Source organism: Neodiprion virginianus, chromosome 5 (assembly GCF_021901495.1).
Source record: "Neodiprion virginianus isolate iyNeoVirg1 chromosome 5, iyNeoVirg1.1, whole genome shotgun sequence".
In the NCBI taxonomy this organism is placed as follows: domain Eukaryota; kingdom Metazoa; phylum Arthropoda; class Insecta; order Hymenoptera; family Diprionidae; genus Neodiprion; species Neodiprion virginianus.
This window is the reverse complement of record NC_060881.1, coordinates 25,442,441-25,463,399: the sequence shown is the minus strand read 5'-3', so window position 1 is coordinate 25,463,399 and position 20,959 is coordinate 25,442,441. Positions and strand designations below refer to the sequence as shown.

The following is a 20,959-nucleotide window of genomic DNA, read 5'->3' as shown; positions in this document are numbered from 1 at the left end:
AGCGTCACGTAGAGGAACTAAAAAACAGGGACAAGACGCGTACAATTTTTTAGTATACGAGCAGTGGTGAGTGTCAGGGGGGTGGTCTGTACTGCAGCGGCTCCAATCCGATAGAGTCGGTCGTCTTTGTTTACCGCCTACTTTGCGGTGGTCGTTCTCCACTGCGACTTCGACTTGACTTCGAGTCCAGCCTTCAATGCACTCGCAGTTACGGTGGCAATCACCGGTGGTTCGTCGAAATCTGATCAAAGGGTGAGGCAAGGAAAGAGCGACAGAGAGAGAGAGAGAGAAACAAGAAAGAGGAGGCTAGGTTGTCGGTAGTAAAGTTTGGATATCGGCTGTGAAGAGGGTTCGGTTGGCATGTGCATACATGCTTTATGAATTAAATACAAACGCGAAAAAACAGGTGACGAAGAAAAAGAAAACTAAAGTTCGCTCGTGCTCGTTTCGTTTGGAACGAGAGTGTGACAGTGGTGTTATGTTGATAAGAAAACGATAGTAATAACAATAAAAATAATAGTAACAATAAACTGTCAGGCAGTATGTCAAAGTAATAGGTACGGCCGAATAATATTACGGTGACTTCGCGAGGGGCGCGGCGAGGAGGGCGCGGGTGAAAAACCTTCCGCGTGTGCGTGTCATTGGTGTTGTGCAGTTTCTGATACTTATGGTTGGCGTTCTTTGCGTTGAAACTCGTGTGATTTAATTTCATTGCGAACTTCACATTCCAAGGAAGGAAAGGAAGGAAGGGCTCACCAACCTGAAGTAGGCAGAAGGAAAATTAACTCTGCGGTGTTTACTGCGCGCGACAAAGTATACGAGGTGAGCACTCTGCTGTTCGTTCAGTCTGTAGTATCTCTAGTATTGTTGTTTGTTTCTCTTTTCTCTCGTATCACTTTACCTTTTGTATGTATGCACATACATACATACGTACACGCGTACTCGTCGTTCTGCAAATGCATGCATGCATCGTATAGTCATACGCATGTGTGTACGAACACCGCACAATGGACGAACCGTTGTGAGTGCGCGAGACATTCCTACGCCCCTTAGTCGCCCCCCTGCCCTTGCCATAGCATTTGACAAATGAGTAATGAACTATGAGCTGCTAAAGACTAACAGGCTGTGAGTAATGACAGATCGCGGGGTGTCACGCAGTTAAAGAGCCGCGATCATCATCATCTGGACGTGCGAGAACTGTTCGTATTCCGCATTCGGTATTTTACTTTGGGTCTTTGCTACACGTTGTTTATCACCTTCATCTGAGGGTAATCTTTGTTTGCTATTTCAGGTTGTCGTTGTACCCGCGATTTTGGCCCGATGTACTTTCCATCGGCAAAGATCGCTTTCGAAGAAAAAAGGAATGGCTAGCCTCTCGGTAGCCCCATCAAGCAAGAACAGCTCCCGAAGCACTTCGCCAAGTCGAAGCACTACTCAAGCACAGCGTCACCATCTTCCGGTCACCCTGGATCCTGTTACAAAGTCTCGAAATGTCGCTGCGTGAGTCTTGCTTTGGATGATAATGTTTTTAAGGTTGTTGCAAACCTACCGAGCAAAAAGTACACAGAAAATTTGGCCCACAGATTATAATTTAGAATGTTTTTATTACTCGGAAAAAAACATGTTTTCTGAGCAGTGCTCTATGACAAAATTTAATTATGTTATGATTCTTAGATTATCTGATAGTTTCCTGTGATATTGAGCACAGAATTAAAAAATTGATGATATAATTCTGTGTTATAATCTTACTTTGGTATAGTATTCTATGCCAAAATGTGCATAAACGTTTTTATTGCATTCACATGTTTCCTTAAAATCGGGAAAAGTCACCAAATTTGTAACAATCTTGCATTTTGTAAATATTTTCATTCAGTTGTTTTTCTTCGTTTTTCAACATGGTATAATGCAAATATTCTTACTTAAATATATGTTTCATTTATATGCTTGAGCTAAAGCTGGCATATGTCTCTTGGCATTTCTCCCAGCTTACTATTAGAGTAAAAACAAATCTTAACAGATATAATTTGTCGTTGAGATAAGAACAGTGATATTAAATGGCAGGTGAGAAAACTCAATTGCCTATCTATATATAGAAACTGTGGATATCACTTGTTGAAATCTTCATAGATACTCGTTTTTCTGTACTTAGAAATATATTTAAGCAATACATGACGTTGAAGCTACTTTCTAAGAAACTAACGTGAATTGAAATTTTTATTGTTACAAATCCGAAAAGTATTAAAACTCAGGGAATCTCATGCAAACACTGTAGATTTCAACTTAGAATTGCAAAACAGTCTTTTATTTGCAAAATCCAAGCTAATGTTGAAGAATTAGTCTGATCAGGGATGAAAAATAGAGTAATATAGAAAAGGAAATGATATATAAAAAATAAGAATTAATCACAAAAGGCATTCGTAATCATGAATAAGATTCATTTTTATCCAGACATCATTCGGGAGAAGGAAGCACAGGCAGTGGCAGTAGTGGCGGTGGTGGAGGCATGAAAGGCAGCAGCCGGCAGAGGTCACCCGGTGCGGTTGCACGGTCGGGAGACGGTGCCGATGATCCTGGGACAACTGGAACTATAGCTGATCTAGAAGATTTTGTATCGAATATTAATCCGCCAACAGACGACGAAGGGGTAAGAGATTGATATTGATAAATATGGTTAAAGATTTACCAGAGAGGCACACAGAACATGTAATTCTAACGTTGTCTGTTGAATTTTAGGAGGCCTACCATGCCACACAGTCCTTCCTTTCAAACGGATCGTCGGAGTTAATCGGCGATGATGTTGACTCTAACGGCGCCCGTGGCCGTCAAGCCATGGAGCATTTGCAAAACAAAATTGTAAGAACCAGAGAGTTAATACGAATAGAACAAACGACTCGAGACGGTGAGTTTCTTAGAATTCTTTGCGTTAGGTGTAGTGGTTGGTCATTAAACAAGAATTATGGAGTGGATTTTATTGTAATGAAGGCGCAAATCGATTAGTATAATACATTTTTTCTTTTACAATTTTTTCAGACAATGTAAACGAGTATTTAAAATTAGCTGCCAATGCTGACAAGCAGCAGCTGACGAGAATCAAGGCTGTATTTGAGAAGAAAAATCAAAAATCGGCGCATAGTATATCGCAGCTGCAAAAGAAGTTGGAGAGTTATACAAAGAAGTTGAAAGATTACGAAGTTCATGGCGCTCCGACCAGTCACAGGCAGCCTAGAGAAGTTCTTCGTGATATGGGACAGGGGCTTAAGTAAGTCATAGATCTTTACTTTCAGTTCAGCATTTGTTAGGCTAATATCCATGACACTGTGATCCCGTCTGTGGCAGTTCCTTGATTTCAATTTATAGCTTCTAATTTGAGATCTAATATCTTTCAGAAATGTGGGTGGTAATATTAGAGATGGAATCACTGGTTTTTCAGGGTGAGTACGATAATCGCGAGATTACGATACATGGTTTTGCATGACTCACAAAATTACTGTGATCTTTTATTATGGGTATCTTTTCGATATTATACGTCGCATTTTCTTCAAATCTACAACTCGAATATGGATTAAGTTTCTCACTGGTGTTTCCAATTCACTTATAAATTTTTATTATAATTTAAATTATTGGTTTTTGTTCAAGGAGCGTCATGTCCAAGCCTCGAGAGTTTGCACATCTTATAAAAAACAAGTTCGGCAGTGCGGACAACATAAACACATTATCACGTAAGTGATATCCGCTGATGTGGAAATCTGACTCACATTTTTTATTATATACCCTACATCCCTACCCTGTACTAGCGTATTTATATTTCTTTATGTTAATATCCTGAAAATATGTCTATGTACAAAATATTTACAACAAATTGCGATAGCTAAGACATATTGCAACGCTAAGCATTCTTTTGTCAAGATTTAAAATATTTCTGAACACATCGGGCTTCAAATGTGAATGTTAATGTTCATTAAAATATATTACAATTGTTTCTTGCTGCTCATGGCAGTTGAAACTAGTAAGTACCATTCGATTGGTTATAGTGACTTGATGTTAGAATTGTTTTATTCGCTTCTTCAATCATATTACATGATCATGCCATCTCGTGTACACAGACTGAATAGAAGTTTCGTAAATTGTCTCATGCACTTTTCTTACACTGTATTTTCTAAATTGACCTCTAGCGTCCGATAGGATTTTAACTGTCGACCTCTGTGTCTACAGATGGCTCAACTTTTTATGTAAACGATACACCACGTGCAGGTAACGATGACAACGGTAGCGTTGAAGAAGAGAAGACGCACCATGGTTCGGCAACACTTCCTGGCGGATGCAGCCTGGGTTCGACGCATAGTGCTGCTGCTATTAAATTCCCATCCGAAGAAGGCTCGGAGTGTTCTAGCGTTACCAGCGAAAGCGCTCCCGGCAGCAGAGGGCAGCCCCATGCTTGCCACAGCAACAGTGCTGCTTTCAGCCTCAAGCCGATTTTCTCGGAACTTCAGGAAAACAGAGAAAATTACGATAGGCTGCGAGAAAAACTCGAAGGATTCAAGGTGTGCTTCTGTTTTGAGAACCCTGTGTTCTCTGGTGCAGGGATTTGGTCAGTTGTAATAGTGAGCTTCATTTTTTGTGACAGGTTCTTCAGCAAGAAGTGGCATATCTCTCGCATGCACTTCAAGAGGAACGCTTCAGATGTGAGCGTCTGGAAGAACAAGTTAATGACCTCACTGAGCTTCATCAGAACGAGATTGAGAACTTAAAACAAACAATAACTGATATGGAAGAAAAGGTTCAGTATCAGAGCGAAGACCGGTTGCGGGATATTCACGAGATGTTGGAAAGTTGTCAGACGAAAATTTGGAAGATGGAACACCAGCAACAACAGCACCAACAGTACGTCACACTCGAGGGGCTTGACAACAGCAATGCACGAGCCTTGGTTGTCAAATTGATAAACGTTGTTCTTACAGTCCTACAAGTTGTCTTACTTCTTGTTGCAACAGGTGCTGGCATAATGATGCCATTCCTGAGGACCAGGTAAACTCATTTGAAATATTCTTTAAACTGAATTACGTTCTCATTGTTATTATTCTAATAATTTCAGTCTGCCATTATACTTTAAAAAAGCCTTTGAACTTTAATTTGTAGTTATTATCATTACTCAATTTTCTCCGTTATGTATGTATGTCGTTTAAAGTGTTTTCAGCTTGCGCAGTTCTACTGTATTCTGCTTCAAGGGAACAGTAATTTTATTGAAACATATTTACTGTCACAGTACAGCAAAACAGAGCGGAACATTGCAAGCTAAAACAATATATATGTCTATGTGTTCAAAAAATTGAAAGATAATAATCGAAAAACATATTCACTAAGTACTAAACAGTTTCTACTTGATAATCTGTCACCACAAAATATGAGGTGTTTTGATAATGAAGCTAATAGTACGTGAATTTTAATTTCTTCTGTAATGTAAACTGAAAAAAAAAAAACAAACAGGACCGCTCTACTCAGCGTCAGTCGTATCCCTTGGAACATTGTCTTTACCATTTTCTATATATTTTCACGTGTCTGTTCCAGCTGTACTAAGCCTCATTGTTTCATGTGCAGGGTGCGCATACTGACTACGACGCTCGTCGTCCTCGGAATTGTATTCGTACTAAAGCAGTGGCCAGAAGTCCACGATGTTGGTAGTCATCTAATGCGACGCCTCAAACAAACCTTAGCAGTAAAGTAGCATTGTAAGTTACTTTAATTCAATGGTCAATCCAGCCAAGAAACAAATAAGTAGACCATGATCGAAGTGCAATATATGAATTCCTACCCATTTATTTCAGGGTTACACGCTCAATATAAATCACCAGCACCCTCCACTGCTGAATTGAAGAAGGAACACGTACCTCGCTCTACTTCACGTCGGTAAATGCCTATTTTTGCTGGCCTATTCTCCAAGCAATAAAAATGGTGCCGAGAGACGTGCGACGCTGTTGCGTCATATCATGAAATTCAATTGCACATTGAGATCAATGATTTCAACTTCTGTCCACAGGATCTTTGATCGTATCGATGAAAAAAAAAATTGAATCAAATGTATGTGTAGAGTGCCTCATCCTCATGACACAAATGATTCGATGAAACGTGATAGACTATGGTGCGACGCTACTGACAGCAAATTTTTTGGCACTGTCTCGGTTTAGTTAATTATTGTTATTATCACTTGTAGGAGCTTTATTTGTTTATGCGGGTTGGGTGTAATATTGATAATTTGTACAATATGGTTGTAGGTGATCGCAAGTGAAGTGAATTCTCCCAACTCGAGGAATACCGAATGTTTTCAAAGATTCTAATTCGAAATTCGAATGAGAATATAGATTACAAAATGGAATGTTTACGGTAATAGCTAAAGCTGATTCGTTAAATAAATAACTATCTTTTCAAGAATCGGTACTGTTTGTATGAAACAATTCACTGGCTTATCATTTTTCAGTTAACTGCATGCCTTAAGTTATACAAACACGTCAATAATTTTCATTCCCTTAGAACATAGTTCATTTACTATTGATTGAAGTTTCAATTACCTACATTTACGATGCATTATAGTGATAACTACGATTACAGACGAAAGCAGTTCAAAAATAAAATTCCGTTTTTTTCTGCATTGTTTTAATCTTCAATACCACGGTACGAGTTCATTATGAAAAATCTATTTGATAAATCTTGAAATGATATCACGAAGTAAAACAATCTCTTGTGAATCAATTGATTGAGATAGATATCTATCAACACATACACTATTTACCTTCGCAGCAATATCAACGACTTTTGTAAATTGAAGAGGATAATTAAAAAAACTGTAAGTACCAATCAACACAAAAATGAAACTTACAGCCTTTTTTAAGTTTCACCTTCAATTTTACGCTACTGTTGCATACTAGTATTCACTGTCTGTTATTATTAGACGGTTAAGTTTGGGTAAAAATATTATTCATGTTGTAGAAAATTAAGACTATTGACTGTAATACTTTGACATAAACTTAGGTATAGGAGGAAAGTTACAGGAAAGCAGTGTTTGCCGCCGGTATGTTATATTAAATTCAATTATCCTTAGGATATTTTAATGCCGTCGTCGTGATACGCGGTCCGATTTAATCTGCGTTGATTTATCATTTTACGTATTCGGTGTCACAAAGTAGTTTGTAGATATATGTATAATCTAGCATGAGCAACACTGCTATCTGGAGCTTTTTATGTAGGTATGCAAGAGGCAAATGTCGCCGTAGATAGAGGTTTTCTTAAAATACGCGTGTATTAGGTATACGACTGAGTACTAAAAGGAAATGAACCATGACAGATAAGTGAAATGAGAGAAAGACTGAAGGGCTAATTTGTTGCGTTACCGATTATATACCCCGCGGTTGGTTCGAGTAACGTATTTAAGTTCATTTGTGTTGCCTTGTATGCGTTATTGCTGCGTTGTTGCGTCACAATTATAACATAACATGTTCCAGTAAATATTGATCAAGATCTTCAACAAAAAGATTACCAACACTGTGGCCAGTGTATAAAGCATTCGTAATTTATTTTCCACGTCGTAGTTTTAAATAATTGCAATACCCCGTGTAGTGTTTACTATTTTAATATGAATATATGACACTTTTAAGTCAGTAATGACAACGTGAGAATATTTATGTTTCTGGACCAAAAAACGATCATATACATATGATATCAAGACTTGCACGTTTCATATATCCAGTAAGGATGGCGAAAAGCCATGGCAGAATATTATTCTACATCAAATTTCGTAATTTCGCATTACCCATTACATCACGCAAAACTAATCAGAAGCGGAAGTCGTAAATTGTAGTGTGATTAGGTATGCGCACTTTGCACCATTGGACGAGACTATGTGCACTCGTTGTATCGATGTAGTTCGGTAGTGTTAGTAAAAATTTTTAGTCAATGTTTAGGGGCCGCAGGTGTTGTTCAACACTTCAACGGAAATCATTGGAAATTGCAAAGATTTTTTGGCCTGTATATTTTTAACAACAGTAATCATAATCCAAACATCAATCCCTGGATTGTCACTTTGGATTACATTAATGCCGTAGTGAGTGATATTAACTCAACTCAAGTCCACAATTTATGTTATGTACAGGCAACATTACTTGTTAACGCTAAAGTGAAAATCAGAATTGCGCTGCTGGACGCTGAAAGCTCCTAACCAGACATGATGTTCACTTCATTACCGTGTTGCACAAATGATATACATATAATAATATGCATGTGGAACATGTATACACATACATACACGCGACATAAATGTATGGTCAATGAAAAAAGAAAAAAAAAAGCATTGTACAAAGCATCGCATTGCCTAAAGATAATGTAGATAAGTATGACCAGAAGGTGACGATTATTAAATCAATATATTAGTTAGTGTAGTTCATTGAGTTTTATCACCAAATAAACATAATTTATTGAGAGAAGCTATTTTTTTTCAGCATCATTTTCTCATTAATTGCATATTTTTATGAACATTTGATCATCTTTATTATTGTACATCTATATTATTACGCTGCATATGATGAAGTTGTAATTCGATGAAACGTCTAAACTGCAACTTTTATTAAATGAATGTACCAAATGAACAAGATTGAAAAATCAATGGATAGTTTTTAAAATAATACATGATTGGGTCTTTATTTTCATTTTATCAATTTGAAATGTATGTCAGTACATAATTTACGATAGCAGAAAAAATTGTAGAACTGAAACACTGGTTCGTAAAATTTATATAATGCCTCACTTATTGGCCATAGATTTGTGCCTTGGATAATCTTACAATTCGTAAATTTGGCGTTTGCAATAACGATAATATTAATAAAAAAAAAAAAAAATATATAAAAAAATTCTAGCGTAATCCTACCGCGATGCCTTAAGGGATCAATTTTCAGGTAATATCATTAAATGTATAGACGTATGAAAATTATTTTATATAACAATATGGTTTACAAGGCTTTTTTTGCCTGCGTTACGTACGTCAAGTAATCGTTTCAGCAACAGTACAAAAGAAGAGCATCGGAATACAGAATTGTGCACTTTTACGTCCTAGTACTGAAAAGTGCTCTTTTTTATACTCTGCTATAAAAAAAAAACTTGTAAACCATACTTTTGTTACATAAAGTATCCTGAGCAACATGTAGGTAAAGTCTTGTTCGCCACGGGTATTTGCAATATTTGTCTTCAGCTCGCGCGCAAGCCCACCTACGACTGATATTGCACACTTCTACTCAGCGTTAACAGATCTTCTTTACCACCTTGATGCACAATCTACTGTATTATACGTTTAGCACGATAACAAACGGCAAATATGCGCAAAAATATCTACTAGTACAAAATCTGTCAAGTCATTTCAATGAATGTATATTTGCTATTAAGTATCACGATGAGTTTACTTGTTTGTGTAGCAAATTATTTGTACACAGTATGTATGTATATGTACAAGGAATTTACGTATACACATTCCTAGTCATACAAACGTAGTGAATGTCATTTTGTCTTTACAAAAAATTCACTATCGAGCAAACAATGAAGTGGATGGTTACCACACCATAAATGGTAGTCTTGTCATTTTCGTTTTATGATTATTTTGTTTATCACGTTTCCAATTATCAGAACCATAGTAATTTTAGAGATTATCACTAGATGTGCAAATTCAAAATTACTGTTCTTGTTATTATTATTGTTACTTTACTATAGCTCAATACTTTGAGTTATCTATGATACATACTATACATATATATGTTTGAGGTCCAATTAAAAGAATTTCGTTTTTTTAATAATATGAAGATAGAAAATCGAAGCAACTTAGTTTTTATAAAAATAAATTCTCTGCAGGGAAACTTGTATTAGGTACGCGGTAGGTTTACCAATTTTAAGCTCTAGTCCTGCAACATTCTATGCATACCGTGAATGTCTGTTCGAAGAGATCATTCCGAGCCACACAGTCACAATTCGCACCAACACATACGCAACTTTTGATTGACAGCATTTGTCTGTTATGTTCAGATCAGATAAAAATTGTACACGTGGTTGGCGTAGGCAGTGACTGTGTGGCTGAATAAGATCTGTTTCAACAGATATTCCCAATATATTAATAAACATTGCCAATTATTCGTCAGTCACATCTCTCGTAAAATAATTTTTTAAGGACATGGGACACAGTATCGCCAACATATGTATCTTAAGGACGAGACATTTACATTTTCAATCTGGAAAGTCACATGCATAAGTTTTCACTGTTCAGTATTGGCTAACCAATATATCAGTACCTTTAGACTCTGGCAGAAACATGAGGACATTATTTTACAAATTCCTTATTTCAACATGATGATATTTTCAAATATAGTTCATTGTTGTAGCTAACTCACGTTATTAGAAACTTCCGTTCAGATACTGAACTCTTCTAGACACATGATTCTGATATAGAGTTGACTCTGGGTTTTCCTGTTGCCCTGATCACCCCCATTTTCGTATTATTTTTTTACAGTTTATCTGTACACAGGTTCAATCAGCAGTTATCTGTATTCCATCGTGGGACCCCCTGACCACAATCTCAGTCGATATAATTTCCATGACTTGGTCAGACACCTCCTCCTTCTGATCTGTAGTTGATGGAAGATGGTGCTTCTTGCGATGGCACATCATAGTAGACCGGGATACAAACGCCTTGCGACAAATATCGCATTCATATGGACGTTCACCAGTGTGAAGACGTTTATGTATCGCCATAGGACTGAACTGGGTGAATGTTTTTCCACATACGTCGCATCTGTAGGGCCGCTCGCCGGTGTGCGATCGACGATGGCATCGGAGAGCCGCACGACGGGCAAACGCTTTGCCACACATCTCACATACAAAACTCTTCTCACCGGTGTGCATTGTGGAGTGAATTTTGAGGTCGACCCTTGTGAGGAAACCCTTTCCGCATACCTCACATTTGTACGGTTTTTCACCAGTATGAATACGAAGGTGGGTATTCAGGTAGCTTTTACTAACAAATAGTTTATTGCAGACCATGCAAGGATACTGACGATTATCCTTTCCTGAATGGATTTTCTGATGGCTTTTGCACAGTCCTTTCGTTATGAATCCCTTACCGCATATGTCGCACATATATGGCTTAACACCCAGGTGCCGATTTTGATGATCTAGCAGCGACTGTTTCGTCTTGAAGTTCTGGCCACATGTGCTGCAAGGATATGGTTTTAAGTCTGAGTGCACACGCTGGTGTACTATGAGGTAGCTTTTGCACTGGAATCCTTTGCCGCAAGTTGAGCAAGTGTAATCAAACTGTCCTGTATGTGTTGCAGTGTGCTGTGCGAGACCGATTTTACTACGAAAGGCCTTCTCACAAAGTAGGCATTGAAACGGTTTCTCACCAGTGTGCTTTCGCATGTGTTCTTGAAGTTTGTAATTAGTTCTGTACTGTTTTCCACACTCTGTACAAATTTTTGGTGTCCACTTTTGTCTAGCTGTTGTTCCAGGCTTCTTTTGCTCCTCTGGATTCGTCGCAATATCGTTGCATGGTTCACTTGTGCATAATACCTCTTTGCTTTTACTCGTCTGGCAGTGCTGCTTATGGATATTCAGAGCCTCGACACTGGTGTAGTATATGCCACATGCGCAGCTGCAAAAATGAACCTCAAAGTGCTGCGCAAGACTGGGAGGTTCTGTGGCAGCTTCGTTGCACAAACGACAGACATACCAACTGTTACCTGCCTCATCTATACTGGGATTGGTCAGAATTGCTTGTAGCAGTGATGCTTTAGCTGATTTAGTATATTCCACAGGTGTCTCGCTTGCATTGCTACTTAGATTACTACGTCCACTTGTTGACGGGGCTATCCCGGCTTGCAAGGGATCCTCAGTTCCATCCTCAGTTCGTGTCTCCATCTCGTTCTCGACTGATGCATCGACCTCGCTATCACTATCACTGTCTGGTTGGTGCATGCGATTTTCTCTTTCCTTTAATTATAAAATATTTATGAGATTTCAAAAATTTAATGAAGTTTTTGCAAATAATGCAAGACCTAACACTAGCTCAATTGATTCTAAAAATAAGTTGTTATTGAAGTTTAGTATAAGCTCCGAGAAGTTTTTCTGAACTAGTAATGATGAATCCAAGTTATTAATACTAACGTCAGTCTCATTAGCTTCTGTTGAACATTCTGTAGAGAGTCGTTCTTGCAGCCTATGATATTCATCCTTCACAATAACAGGTTCAAATTTTATATCCTTGCAGAATTGTACCCGTTCCATTTGGCATGTGTCGTGACAGTCTTGATTCTGTGGACTGATTGATGTCACATAGTTTATGTCCAGTTGGCTGAGGTCCGTCTCGACTGTCAGGTTACTTACGACCGTCACATCTCCTTCTAGATGCATCGTGAGCTGCTGAGTAGAGACCTGTAATGGATACTTTTAAGATTGCCAAGCTTCCTGAACAAATATATGAAGTTAGGTAATCGATAAAAAGAACATGGTAATTATAAAGAGTTGATCAGCTCTAAGTTTGCAGAATTTTTTCAAAGATATTATATAAGAGCTATATAATGAACTCTTACACTACTTTCTGATTTCTTTGTACACGTATCTGTAGAATTATAATGCATCCTATGAAGAATGTTAATTGGAAAGAAATACGGAACTAATTTTTGAGATCCAATCAGTAGCTCCTTAAGTAATATCATTGAGAATAAGTAGAGCAAACTAAGGAATATGTAAGGGAGGATAACTTTGATTTTAGAAGACTGTCGTTCCGTAATTTACTTTTTCATTGTAAACGAACTGCACATTGATATCTACATTTGGAAGTGTATTTTATACAAGTGATTAGTGATGAAAAAAGTGCACAGCTAAGAGTTCTATTCAGTGTGAACCATTTTTTTCAAGCTGTTCTGAGTATTTCAATACTATAATGTTTTCCTACCTACCTCATCCTGCATGTCACGTATGTGCTGGTCAACCATTCGTACTGTATCACCATCTAGCTCTATACCAGCAACTTGAATTTCCCCGCCATGCTGACACATCTCTTCCTGAGAAACAACCTGTTCCCCGCCGGCGAGATCCATGTCATCCATCACTTGCATGGCCTGCATTTGATCAGAATCCCCGCAACCTTCCTTGAAATGACTGTCATCGACATGAACACCCTTGAGCATGGCAACGAACATCCCCTCTGTGTGAAGACACTTCTCTCTGAAGTTGTACAGCTGATCCAACTTGTAAGCGCATTCCTGGCAAACCAATTTTGGCAGCTTGTCCGTCATGGAGATCTGGAGAGTGAGACAATTAGGACAATTTAGAGTTGGGTTAGGCGGTAATGCGAAGTCGGGTCGGACAGAATCGCCACTTACCTGGACAGGAAGACAGGCGGAAATTTTTTCATCTATGTGCCGGATTTCACCTTCGGTCTCGAAAATCGGAAGACCGAGGCTGAGACTCGTCTTACCAGCGCAGAGTCGGCACAGCTCGCTGAATTCCTCGATCACAGCCATGTTGATCAAGAGACCAAGGCACGGAATTCCTTTGAAAGCCTTCTCAACGTTGCGCTTGTTGCGGCCTCGGGCTACGAACCAGGAACGAGAGCCGAATTCGCGTCCGTTCAGGGTTCATAATTTACGAATTGATGAACACGAAGCGAGGAAAACATCGTCATTCCCAGTTCAAGACTTGACAGACGATCCACGCGAATCCACGATTGTATCCGCATGTAAATTCTCTGTCTCGGATGTGCCAAATTGCCAACCTAGGATCGTATTGTTCACGACATAAGGATTTTCTTTTTTCTGATGATACTGTTGATGGGCTCACGGACCTCTCTAGTTTCCTAAGCACCGGACGATGAGGTACCGAGTAGCTCAGTTTTCTCAGTTAAAAAAATTCTTTACGGAGGGATACAGGTTCCGATTTCACGAACATCGGTCGCGGACGGCAGGCATCGGTTAGATATCGTGGAAAGATGAGTTGTCCTATCGAAAAGCTACGGTTAGGTTATCTAATTAGGCGTCGTCGGTAGGAAAGAAAGCCCATTTACCATAGTTAGACGGTGGCCAGGGTTCTCACCGTTAAACTAGTAATAACTTATGTTCAGCGAGTCTCATAGCTGTTCAAGGTGTGCCATATGTTTTAATTAATCTACCACATGTCTACCACTAAACTATGATAACGGTTCTACGTCAATGTGAACGGGTCTTTGCTTCATCGAAAATGCATGCAATTTTGCATCTATTACATACCTGCCTCGTCCTTACCGACCGTAACCGTGAATTGTGCGTAGACATATATGATTAGAATCATTAGAGTACGGAAGATACAGGTGTTTATCAGAAAGAGAAAAGTAGTAGTTTCTAAGTCCGTAGTCTCAAATTCTCTCTGTCTCTCCCGTTCTACCACGTTCTACGGGTCGGACCGGCTGGACACTTTCAGAGTCGACCACGAATCAACGTCAACTGTTCTAGAAGATATTACTGTTCTTTCGATATCCGCAGAGAGTATAACCCCATATAATTTTGATATAAATATCTTGTTTGCTCGTTGCAGCTAGCACTTGTGTATTATTACCAAATGAACATTGTCATAGTACTTAAGAGTTTTGTATTGTCGTAAATTTTAAACAATTTATAACATGAATATCGTATTGTATTGTATGCAAATTCTGCTGACGATGTCACAAAAAACAAAAAATACATTCAAAGAGAATGCTGTTCAACGAGGGCAAGAAATTTCATTTTTATTATGTATTGAAATTGCGAAGTTAGATTATGCAAGTTTGGAAATGCACACATCCGTGCGTGCCACATACTTTGATTCGGTACTTATATTCGACCAGTGATTTGAAATAAATTTTCGAGTCAGCTTATGTTGTAAATTATTCGCAAAATTATCCTAATTATACACTGGATATAAATATTAGGGTTGTAAAAATAAATGTAAATGTGAACTGATGAATGTGCGTGAGTTAAAATCTGAACTACGAATAATCTGCTAGCATGTATATTACTGAGTATAATGACAATTTGAAAAAGTAAAGTGAACAATTAGCTTGTTATTCCTGGTAACACCCTTAGACCAGCCAAAAATGTAAAACTTATAACAAGAAGAAGCCGTGCTTTGAAATAGGGCAAGGCTATTTCAACAATAAAAAAAAAAAAAAGATTGACATACTCATACGCCAAATTCCTACTCTTCCGTGGCTAAAATAAAGAGACTCGTTTTTCGGTGATTCACTAAGTGGATTTTTGTTAGCAAGAAAAACAAAAGTTATAACTTGTTTCTACGTTATCATAGTTTTTAAAATCATCAAATACAATTCACCCCTTGTGTACTACTAGCGGTAGCCCCGCGTGTACAGAAAGTGTGACGAAAGAGTGAGATAGAGCGGTTATGCCATCCGTAAAACTTATCTCTCTCGCTCTACAACCTTTTCGGCCGATACGATTCCTCTCGGCCAATTAAATGCAGAGTGAGAGAGACGGAGTATCTAGTGCATACATACATCTCGCTCTCTCATCACTACGGCCACAGTTTTCGCGAGGTTGACGGCATGGGTAAGCTACCTCAGTAGTATACATATGTTTTAAGTCTTGCCTTCATAGTAAGAAATCCCCCAGAACTACACTCTACATTACCATACTCATTTAGCAAGCTCGAGAAACTGCATTACCGGGCACAACCGCGAATCTTCAACCGTTCATCCCCGAAACCTCGCACGTGTCAACTTCAGCAAGGTTTCTTTATCGTGAGTCAGCTTCGGGAAGATTCTTCCATCCCTCTGATGACCAACGATAGAGAGGTTCCGAGGGGAGGTAAGACGTTGGGAAGCTTGCAACTACCCTGAATGAATTCTCGGAATTTCATCTGATAAACAGTTCTCGGAATCTCCCGCCAAGTTTTTCGACTTGACGTTAAGAAGTCGCATGCAATGGTTTTTGGCGCGACGTTCAATTCCGAAAGGTTCTGGAGCCGTGAGAAGGACCTTCGAAGCCGCGAAAGCGCGTGATTACTCTGTCATTTCATAGGAAAGTAGCGTAGTTATGTTATCGTGTACATACATCAAGGCTGCAGCCCAAGTTATCGAAACTCACATACTATCCCAGTGATATTTCACAATCTGTCAGGTTACCATTCGAATTTTGAGATTATAGCGTTGGCAACAACTTTGAGATGATGAGAAACAGATTTTATATTTTCCCATTGGAAACTTCAATTTTATCATTTTTGATAATAATAATCATTAGTGCATAGTTGTAAAATTAAATATTTAACGATGCCAGTCTGCTAAATAAAAGGTGACATAGGTATATGCTATGGTTTGTAATTCCAGTATTTACTATTCTCAATGTGTGGCAATGTCCCGATATTAACAATGGAAAGTATTGATTTTTGGTTCAGGCACCTCCTCCAATAGTATTATTTTTAAATTACTAAATTTATTGACTCGGAGGCTCTTTCTCTTCTTCAAAAATTTGTGTTCGTTGTTCTTTTACCAAATGTGAAAATGTGTTCTTCAGCCGTTGAAAACATGTAACCTTGACAACTATCAACACTTGGTTACACTCAAAAATCATAATAGTTGAACGACCAAAGAACATGGACGTAATGAGTGGCAAAAATCGGTATTATTAACTCTGCATGCTGAAATTTGGCCCAATTTTGTATTCCAAAGTTTCGTCTCCTCTTTTACTCCTGAGCGCGTCCCCAGGACCCAGGACCCCACGATGTTTTACCGATAAAATTACGAACTGTCCAAGTATAAGTTTCCCTGATATTTGACATTAATGTTTATCACCAATTCTGATTTCGCCGATTGAGCTGAACCTCTCTGAGCAGGTTGTACTTACAAAAAGAAAATTACAACGCGTCATTTTGACATTAATGCTATAGAAATTAATTTGGTAAAATGCGAGAATGTTGAATGTAGAAACTAGAAAGTGTCTATTTTCATGTAAAATATAGCTACCGTGTACAATATTTCCAGTGTGCCAGAATTCCACAAGCTATAAAGTAATTTTTATGCATCGCATTGCTCGGGGCCAAAATGTCATCGGTCGTTTATTTATGTGTATCATTAAACTGTGTACCACTGAGCTTTCCACCGCCGAGAGCTCAGGGACTCCGTACAACAGATAACTCAGAGACTGTCATTATCAGTTTATTGGGTTAAAAGTTCTGCTCGTTGCTTGTCCTAGATAACAGCTTATCAATGTAATTCGATAAATAATTGACAGATGCTGTATGGGTTTCGTATGAATATTGATTCCTTTTAGAATGAGCAGCTATGTTGGCTAAAATGGAAATGGAAACATTTTGGACAGAGTTTTTTGCCTGACAATATTATAGCTCCAGTTCAAGACTTGCTAGTTTTACATTATACGACGATGTTCTGTTACCCAATCATCGTGTTATTGGAATTGATTGAATTACTTAAGCTACACGATGCTGCTCATCGAACAGATGAATTTACTACTTTACAGTCTGTCTGCAGCAGCATAGCGCAGAGTTTCCACAACAGTAAGATTACAAATCGCAGACCTTGAGGTTCAGTTATCCACGCGCAGTTCTACTTGTTGCACGAATATCGCTCCGTTTCAGAATAATTATTACCGAAGCTCTCAGTTCTCGTGTTTTTGACTATCGATTTTGCTTGACGATCGGTGTACTTTGAGTTATAAAATGTTGAAGATCGGATTCTGTGGAGCCGGTAAAATGGCTCAAGCTTTAGTCAAGGGATTTATAGGAGCCGGTGAGGTCCAAGTTTCAACGTTTCTTAAATACCGAGTCATAATGGATTCTTCTTCTGTCTAGGATTGACCAAGGCAGAGTTGGTTTTGGCCAGTTGTCTCCCAAACGATGCTGACAGCATAAAAGCCTTCCAGGTTACTATGCCTTCAAATTTTTCTACTGCGACAGAGTAATTTATCACACTGATATGTTATTATCAAATGATTTATCCTGCGGTAAAAAAATCAATCTAATCAAAGTTACCGATATTAGAGTAATATATAACTCACATCATCTCCTGTAAATGTCGTCGCGTTTTGGGCTTATCCTTGAACACTTTTATCTAAGATTACTGGCTTGTAATAGTGCAGAGTATTGAAGTCTGTATCGCAAACGAAGTACGTGCAGAACAGCAATACACTGTTTGGAGTTAATCGTGAAGTTTGAATAAAATTCGCGATGTCATTGAACTCACCAACAATTCCCTATAATAACAATATTTGTGGCTCTAATGTTCAGATTATTTATCCATAGATTGCTGTCTGTGATTATTGTGAGTGTGTTTGTCAAGTGATGTTCAGTATACTTAAATCATATACCGCATATCCATTGCTAAACGTCGAAAGTATCATTTATACAACATTTGTACGAACAATAATGTTATTCATGCTTGATAAAATTCTGAACTCCTCTGTTATCATATAGGATAGAGGTATCATCGAACATATACCTACTGCTAATAACTTATGATTGATACTTTGTTCCAAATTTTGATGCAACACTGCAATCATAAAATAACAATTTCCATAACGGTGACTATCAATAATAGCTACTTTATTATTCAGCTTTTCGACCGCTACTATAACTAATGACACAAGATTTTGTGTAGGATATTGGTGTGCGAGCGATCTTCGAGAACCGGACGATCGCTGAACACGGCGATGTTCTGATCCTTGCGGTGAAGCCACAGGTCGCCCCTGCGGTACTTTTGGAGTTGAAGAACAGCCCGCGAAAGCTAACGCTATCAATCGCGATGGGTGTGTCTCTGGCTGCCCTAGAAAAGGTTTGCCTAATTTATTTATTATTATCATCATCAATAGTCCATCTTCGAAAAGAGGAAAATAAACGCAACATGTCTATAATGGAAAAGTGAAATGGAATGGAGAGAATAAGAATCAGCATTAACTTACCCATTCAAAATTATTGTCCGTTTTGCATAAGAAGATTAATTGGTAAAAAGTGAATGAGTAAACTCAGTATTTATTCTCAGCTCTTAATTTGGAAGTGAATGCTAAAATCTACAGCTAACACGTTTAAGAATTTACTTTCATTAAAGCGGATGTATTTCACAGCTTGTTTAGAACTTTGCATATTAAATAATCAAAATCGTTCAGTTCTGATTTGTTTCTTCATTTTCTAAAAGCATACCGGCTAATTAAAACTATCTGACCTATCCGAAATATTGCACACCCTGGTAGAAAAATATTTCTAACTTACAGTGTTTCAATAATGTTAAAGAAATGTGAGGCAGAAGTTAGCAGATGATACCTAGCAGAAAAAAAGCCTGCGCCTTTCTGAGGTACGTCATCGGGTACTTTACTGGTGACCCTTAGAAAAAAGTTACAATCGAATTACGGTCCAGCAGAAGATTCGCTGTCACCAGTAAGGTACTTTCTCAGAATATTTCTGAATAAATATGTAAAACTCTTTGAAGAGTCTAATACTCACGAGGCTAAAGCTAGTGACGTTACCGTACCGAAACATTGAAACAAAAAATTACTATTTCACACCTTTAGACTAACTGAAGACGTTGAATCTACAAAATCTGAGTTTGTTGATGGTGTGTTAACGGTTTGCTAAATTTCATTAACATCAGGATGATTAATATAATCTCTAATTAACTATGAAAATATTCCGTTTTCTTTTACGTCATTGCAACACTGTAAGTCGGAAGCATTTTTTCACCAGGGATAGACTAACATTCGTGTTCAAGCAAGTTGATTGCGATCCAAGTCAGTTTGGAAGCAATTTGCTCTTTCTTCCGAGATTCTCGAAAATCAAAGTTGATCATTTCCTTCTATTCTACTTCGTCAACTGCCTGCCGATATGCTATTATTGTAATGTTCCAGGCTCTGCCGTCGGGTACCCCGGTCATTAGGGTAATGCCAAATACGCCCGCGCTCGTGGGTTGCGGTGCAACAGTATATGCACGCGGTTCTAACGCTGGCGACGAGGATGTCGCGATAGCGAAACGGCTCTTCTCCAGTGTCGGAGTATGCGAGGAGGTGACAGAGACCATGATTGACCCTGTCACAGCATTGGCCGGATCCGGTCCCGCTTACGTGAGTAGCAATATTGTTGAACATAATATTGTGTTTATATCACACTTATTCTGTCATTTATACGAGTGGCCTGCATCCGACAGGTCTACATGATGATTGAAGCCCTGGCCGACGGAGGGGTGAAAATGGGCCTCACCAGACCTTTGGCTTACAAATTAGCGGCACAGACAGTTCTGGGAGCTGCGACTATGGTTCGGGACACGGATGAACACCCGGGGAAGCTAAAAGACGACGTAGCATCCCCAGCAGGTGCGCAAGAGGAAAATATTTTAAGGGGATATTTATTTGTTCACTACGAAAATTTGTGTTGTTTTTAAGGCTCAACAATCACGGCCATCCACTATCTGGAGCGACATGGTTTGAGATCTGCCCTCATCGGCGCTGTTGAAGCTGCTACTGAGCGTTGCAGAGAGGTGACCGCGGCTGCTAGACCAAATTAGGAATTCGTGAAGGATAAGTGTAGAATGTGATCGAGGCGAAACGCCCATTGTTCGTTCAGGAAAACGTTCATAGCATTAGTCGGAATATTCGAAGGTCGTGGAGCTCCTACTCATGACAGACCGCGACAAACATTCGGATGAAATCGTAATTATTAATTATACTGCAGTGCGACAGTGACTTCAGAAAGATGTGGCTTTTGGGAGCGCTCTTAGTTGCCATGGGAAAACGTTGGTGTTGGTGTCATAAAAGTTAGTAACAAATGAGTGTTAGACTAAATTCGAATTATTTTTTAATGAATCAGTGTGAGCAGATCATGTATGTAGTACTTAAGAGGGCAAAATCGTTGTACGAAAAATTCCAACGATTGAGATAGTGTACATAAAATAAACTCTTTTTAAAAGCTA

The 20,959-nt window shown here is 38.6% G+C and overlaps 3 protein-coding genes across 15 annotated transcripts; 2 read left to right on the top strand and 1 right to left on the bottom strand.

The window, feature by feature from the left end:
* The first annotated feature begins 175 nt into the window (after window positions 1–175).
* Window positions 176–10,647, top strand: LOC124304381 (transmembrane and coiled-coil domains protein 2). Of its 11 annotated transcripts, XR_006908165.1 has the most exons (13): window positions 269–822; window positions 1,292–1,500; window positions 2,449–2,644; window positions 2,734–2,899; window positions 3,031–3,259; window positions 3,387–3,431; window positions 3,637–3,719; window positions 3,998–4,006; window positions 4,213–4,541; window positions 4,625–5,025; window positions 5,566–5,726; window positions 5,823–5,904; window positions 10,550–10,647. XR_006908165.1 is itself a non-coding variant. In XM_046762497.1 (12 exons), the coding sequence occupies exons 2-11, from the start codon at window positions 1,364–1,366 to the stop codon at window positions 5,720–5,722; spliced, it is 1,752 nt and encodes a 583-aa protein (XP_046618453.1). In that variant the 5' UTR covers window positions 176–252; window positions 1,292–1,363; the 3' UTR covers window positions 5,723–5,726; window positions 5,823–8,387. The 11 variants fall into 11 exon arrangements, 10 of the variants coding, with proteins under 10 accessions (XP_046618453.1, XP_046618456.1, XP_046618455.1 ...); XM_046762497.1 differs by lacking the exons at window positions 269–822; window positions 10,550–10,647 and adding an exon at window positions 176–252 and having other exon boundaries at window positions 5,823–8,387; XM_046762500.1 differs by lacking the exon at window positions 10,550–10,647 and having other exon boundaries at window positions 4,252–4,541; window positions 5,823–8,387.
* LOC124304379 (zinc finger protein 260-like) lies at window positions 8,020–14,060 on the bottom strand. Its single transcript, XM_046762492.1, has 4 exons — window positions 13,407–14,060; window positions 12,981–13,325; window positions 12,187–12,453; window positions 8,020–12,012 (listed from the first exon to the last, which is right to left on the bottom strand). Exons 1-4 carry the CDS (start codon window positions 13,545–13,547, stop codon window positions 10,552–10,554), a joined length of 2,214 nt encoding a protein of 737 aa, XP_046618448.1. The 5' UTR covers window positions 13,548–14,060; the 3' UTR covers window positions 8,020–10,551.
* A 3,476-nt stretch (window positions 14,061–17,536) lies between these two features.
* On the top strand, window positions 17,537–20,959 carry LOC124304390 (pyrroline-5-carboxylate reductase 2-like). Of its 3 annotated transcripts, XM_046762526.1 has the most exons (6): window positions 17,537–17,794; window positions 17,857–17,927; window positions 18,662–18,835; window positions 19,902–20,114; window positions 20,198–20,363; window positions 20,433–20,959. In XM_046762526.1, the coding sequence occupies exons 1-6, from the start codon at window positions 17,725–17,727 to the stop codon at window positions 20,552–20,554; spliced, it is 816 nt and encodes a 271-aa protein (XP_046618482.1). In that variant the 5' UTR covers window positions 17,537–17,724; the 3' UTR covers window positions 20,555–20,959. The 3 variants fall into 3 exon arrangements, with proteins under 3 accessions (XP_046618482.1, XP_046618484.1, XP_046618483.1); XM_046762528.1 differs by lacking the exons at window positions 17,537–17,794; window positions 17,857–17,927 and adding an exon at window positions 18,067–18,325; XM_046762527.1 differs by lacking the exons at window positions 17,537–17,794; window positions 17,857–17,927 and adding an exon at window positions 18,406–18,584.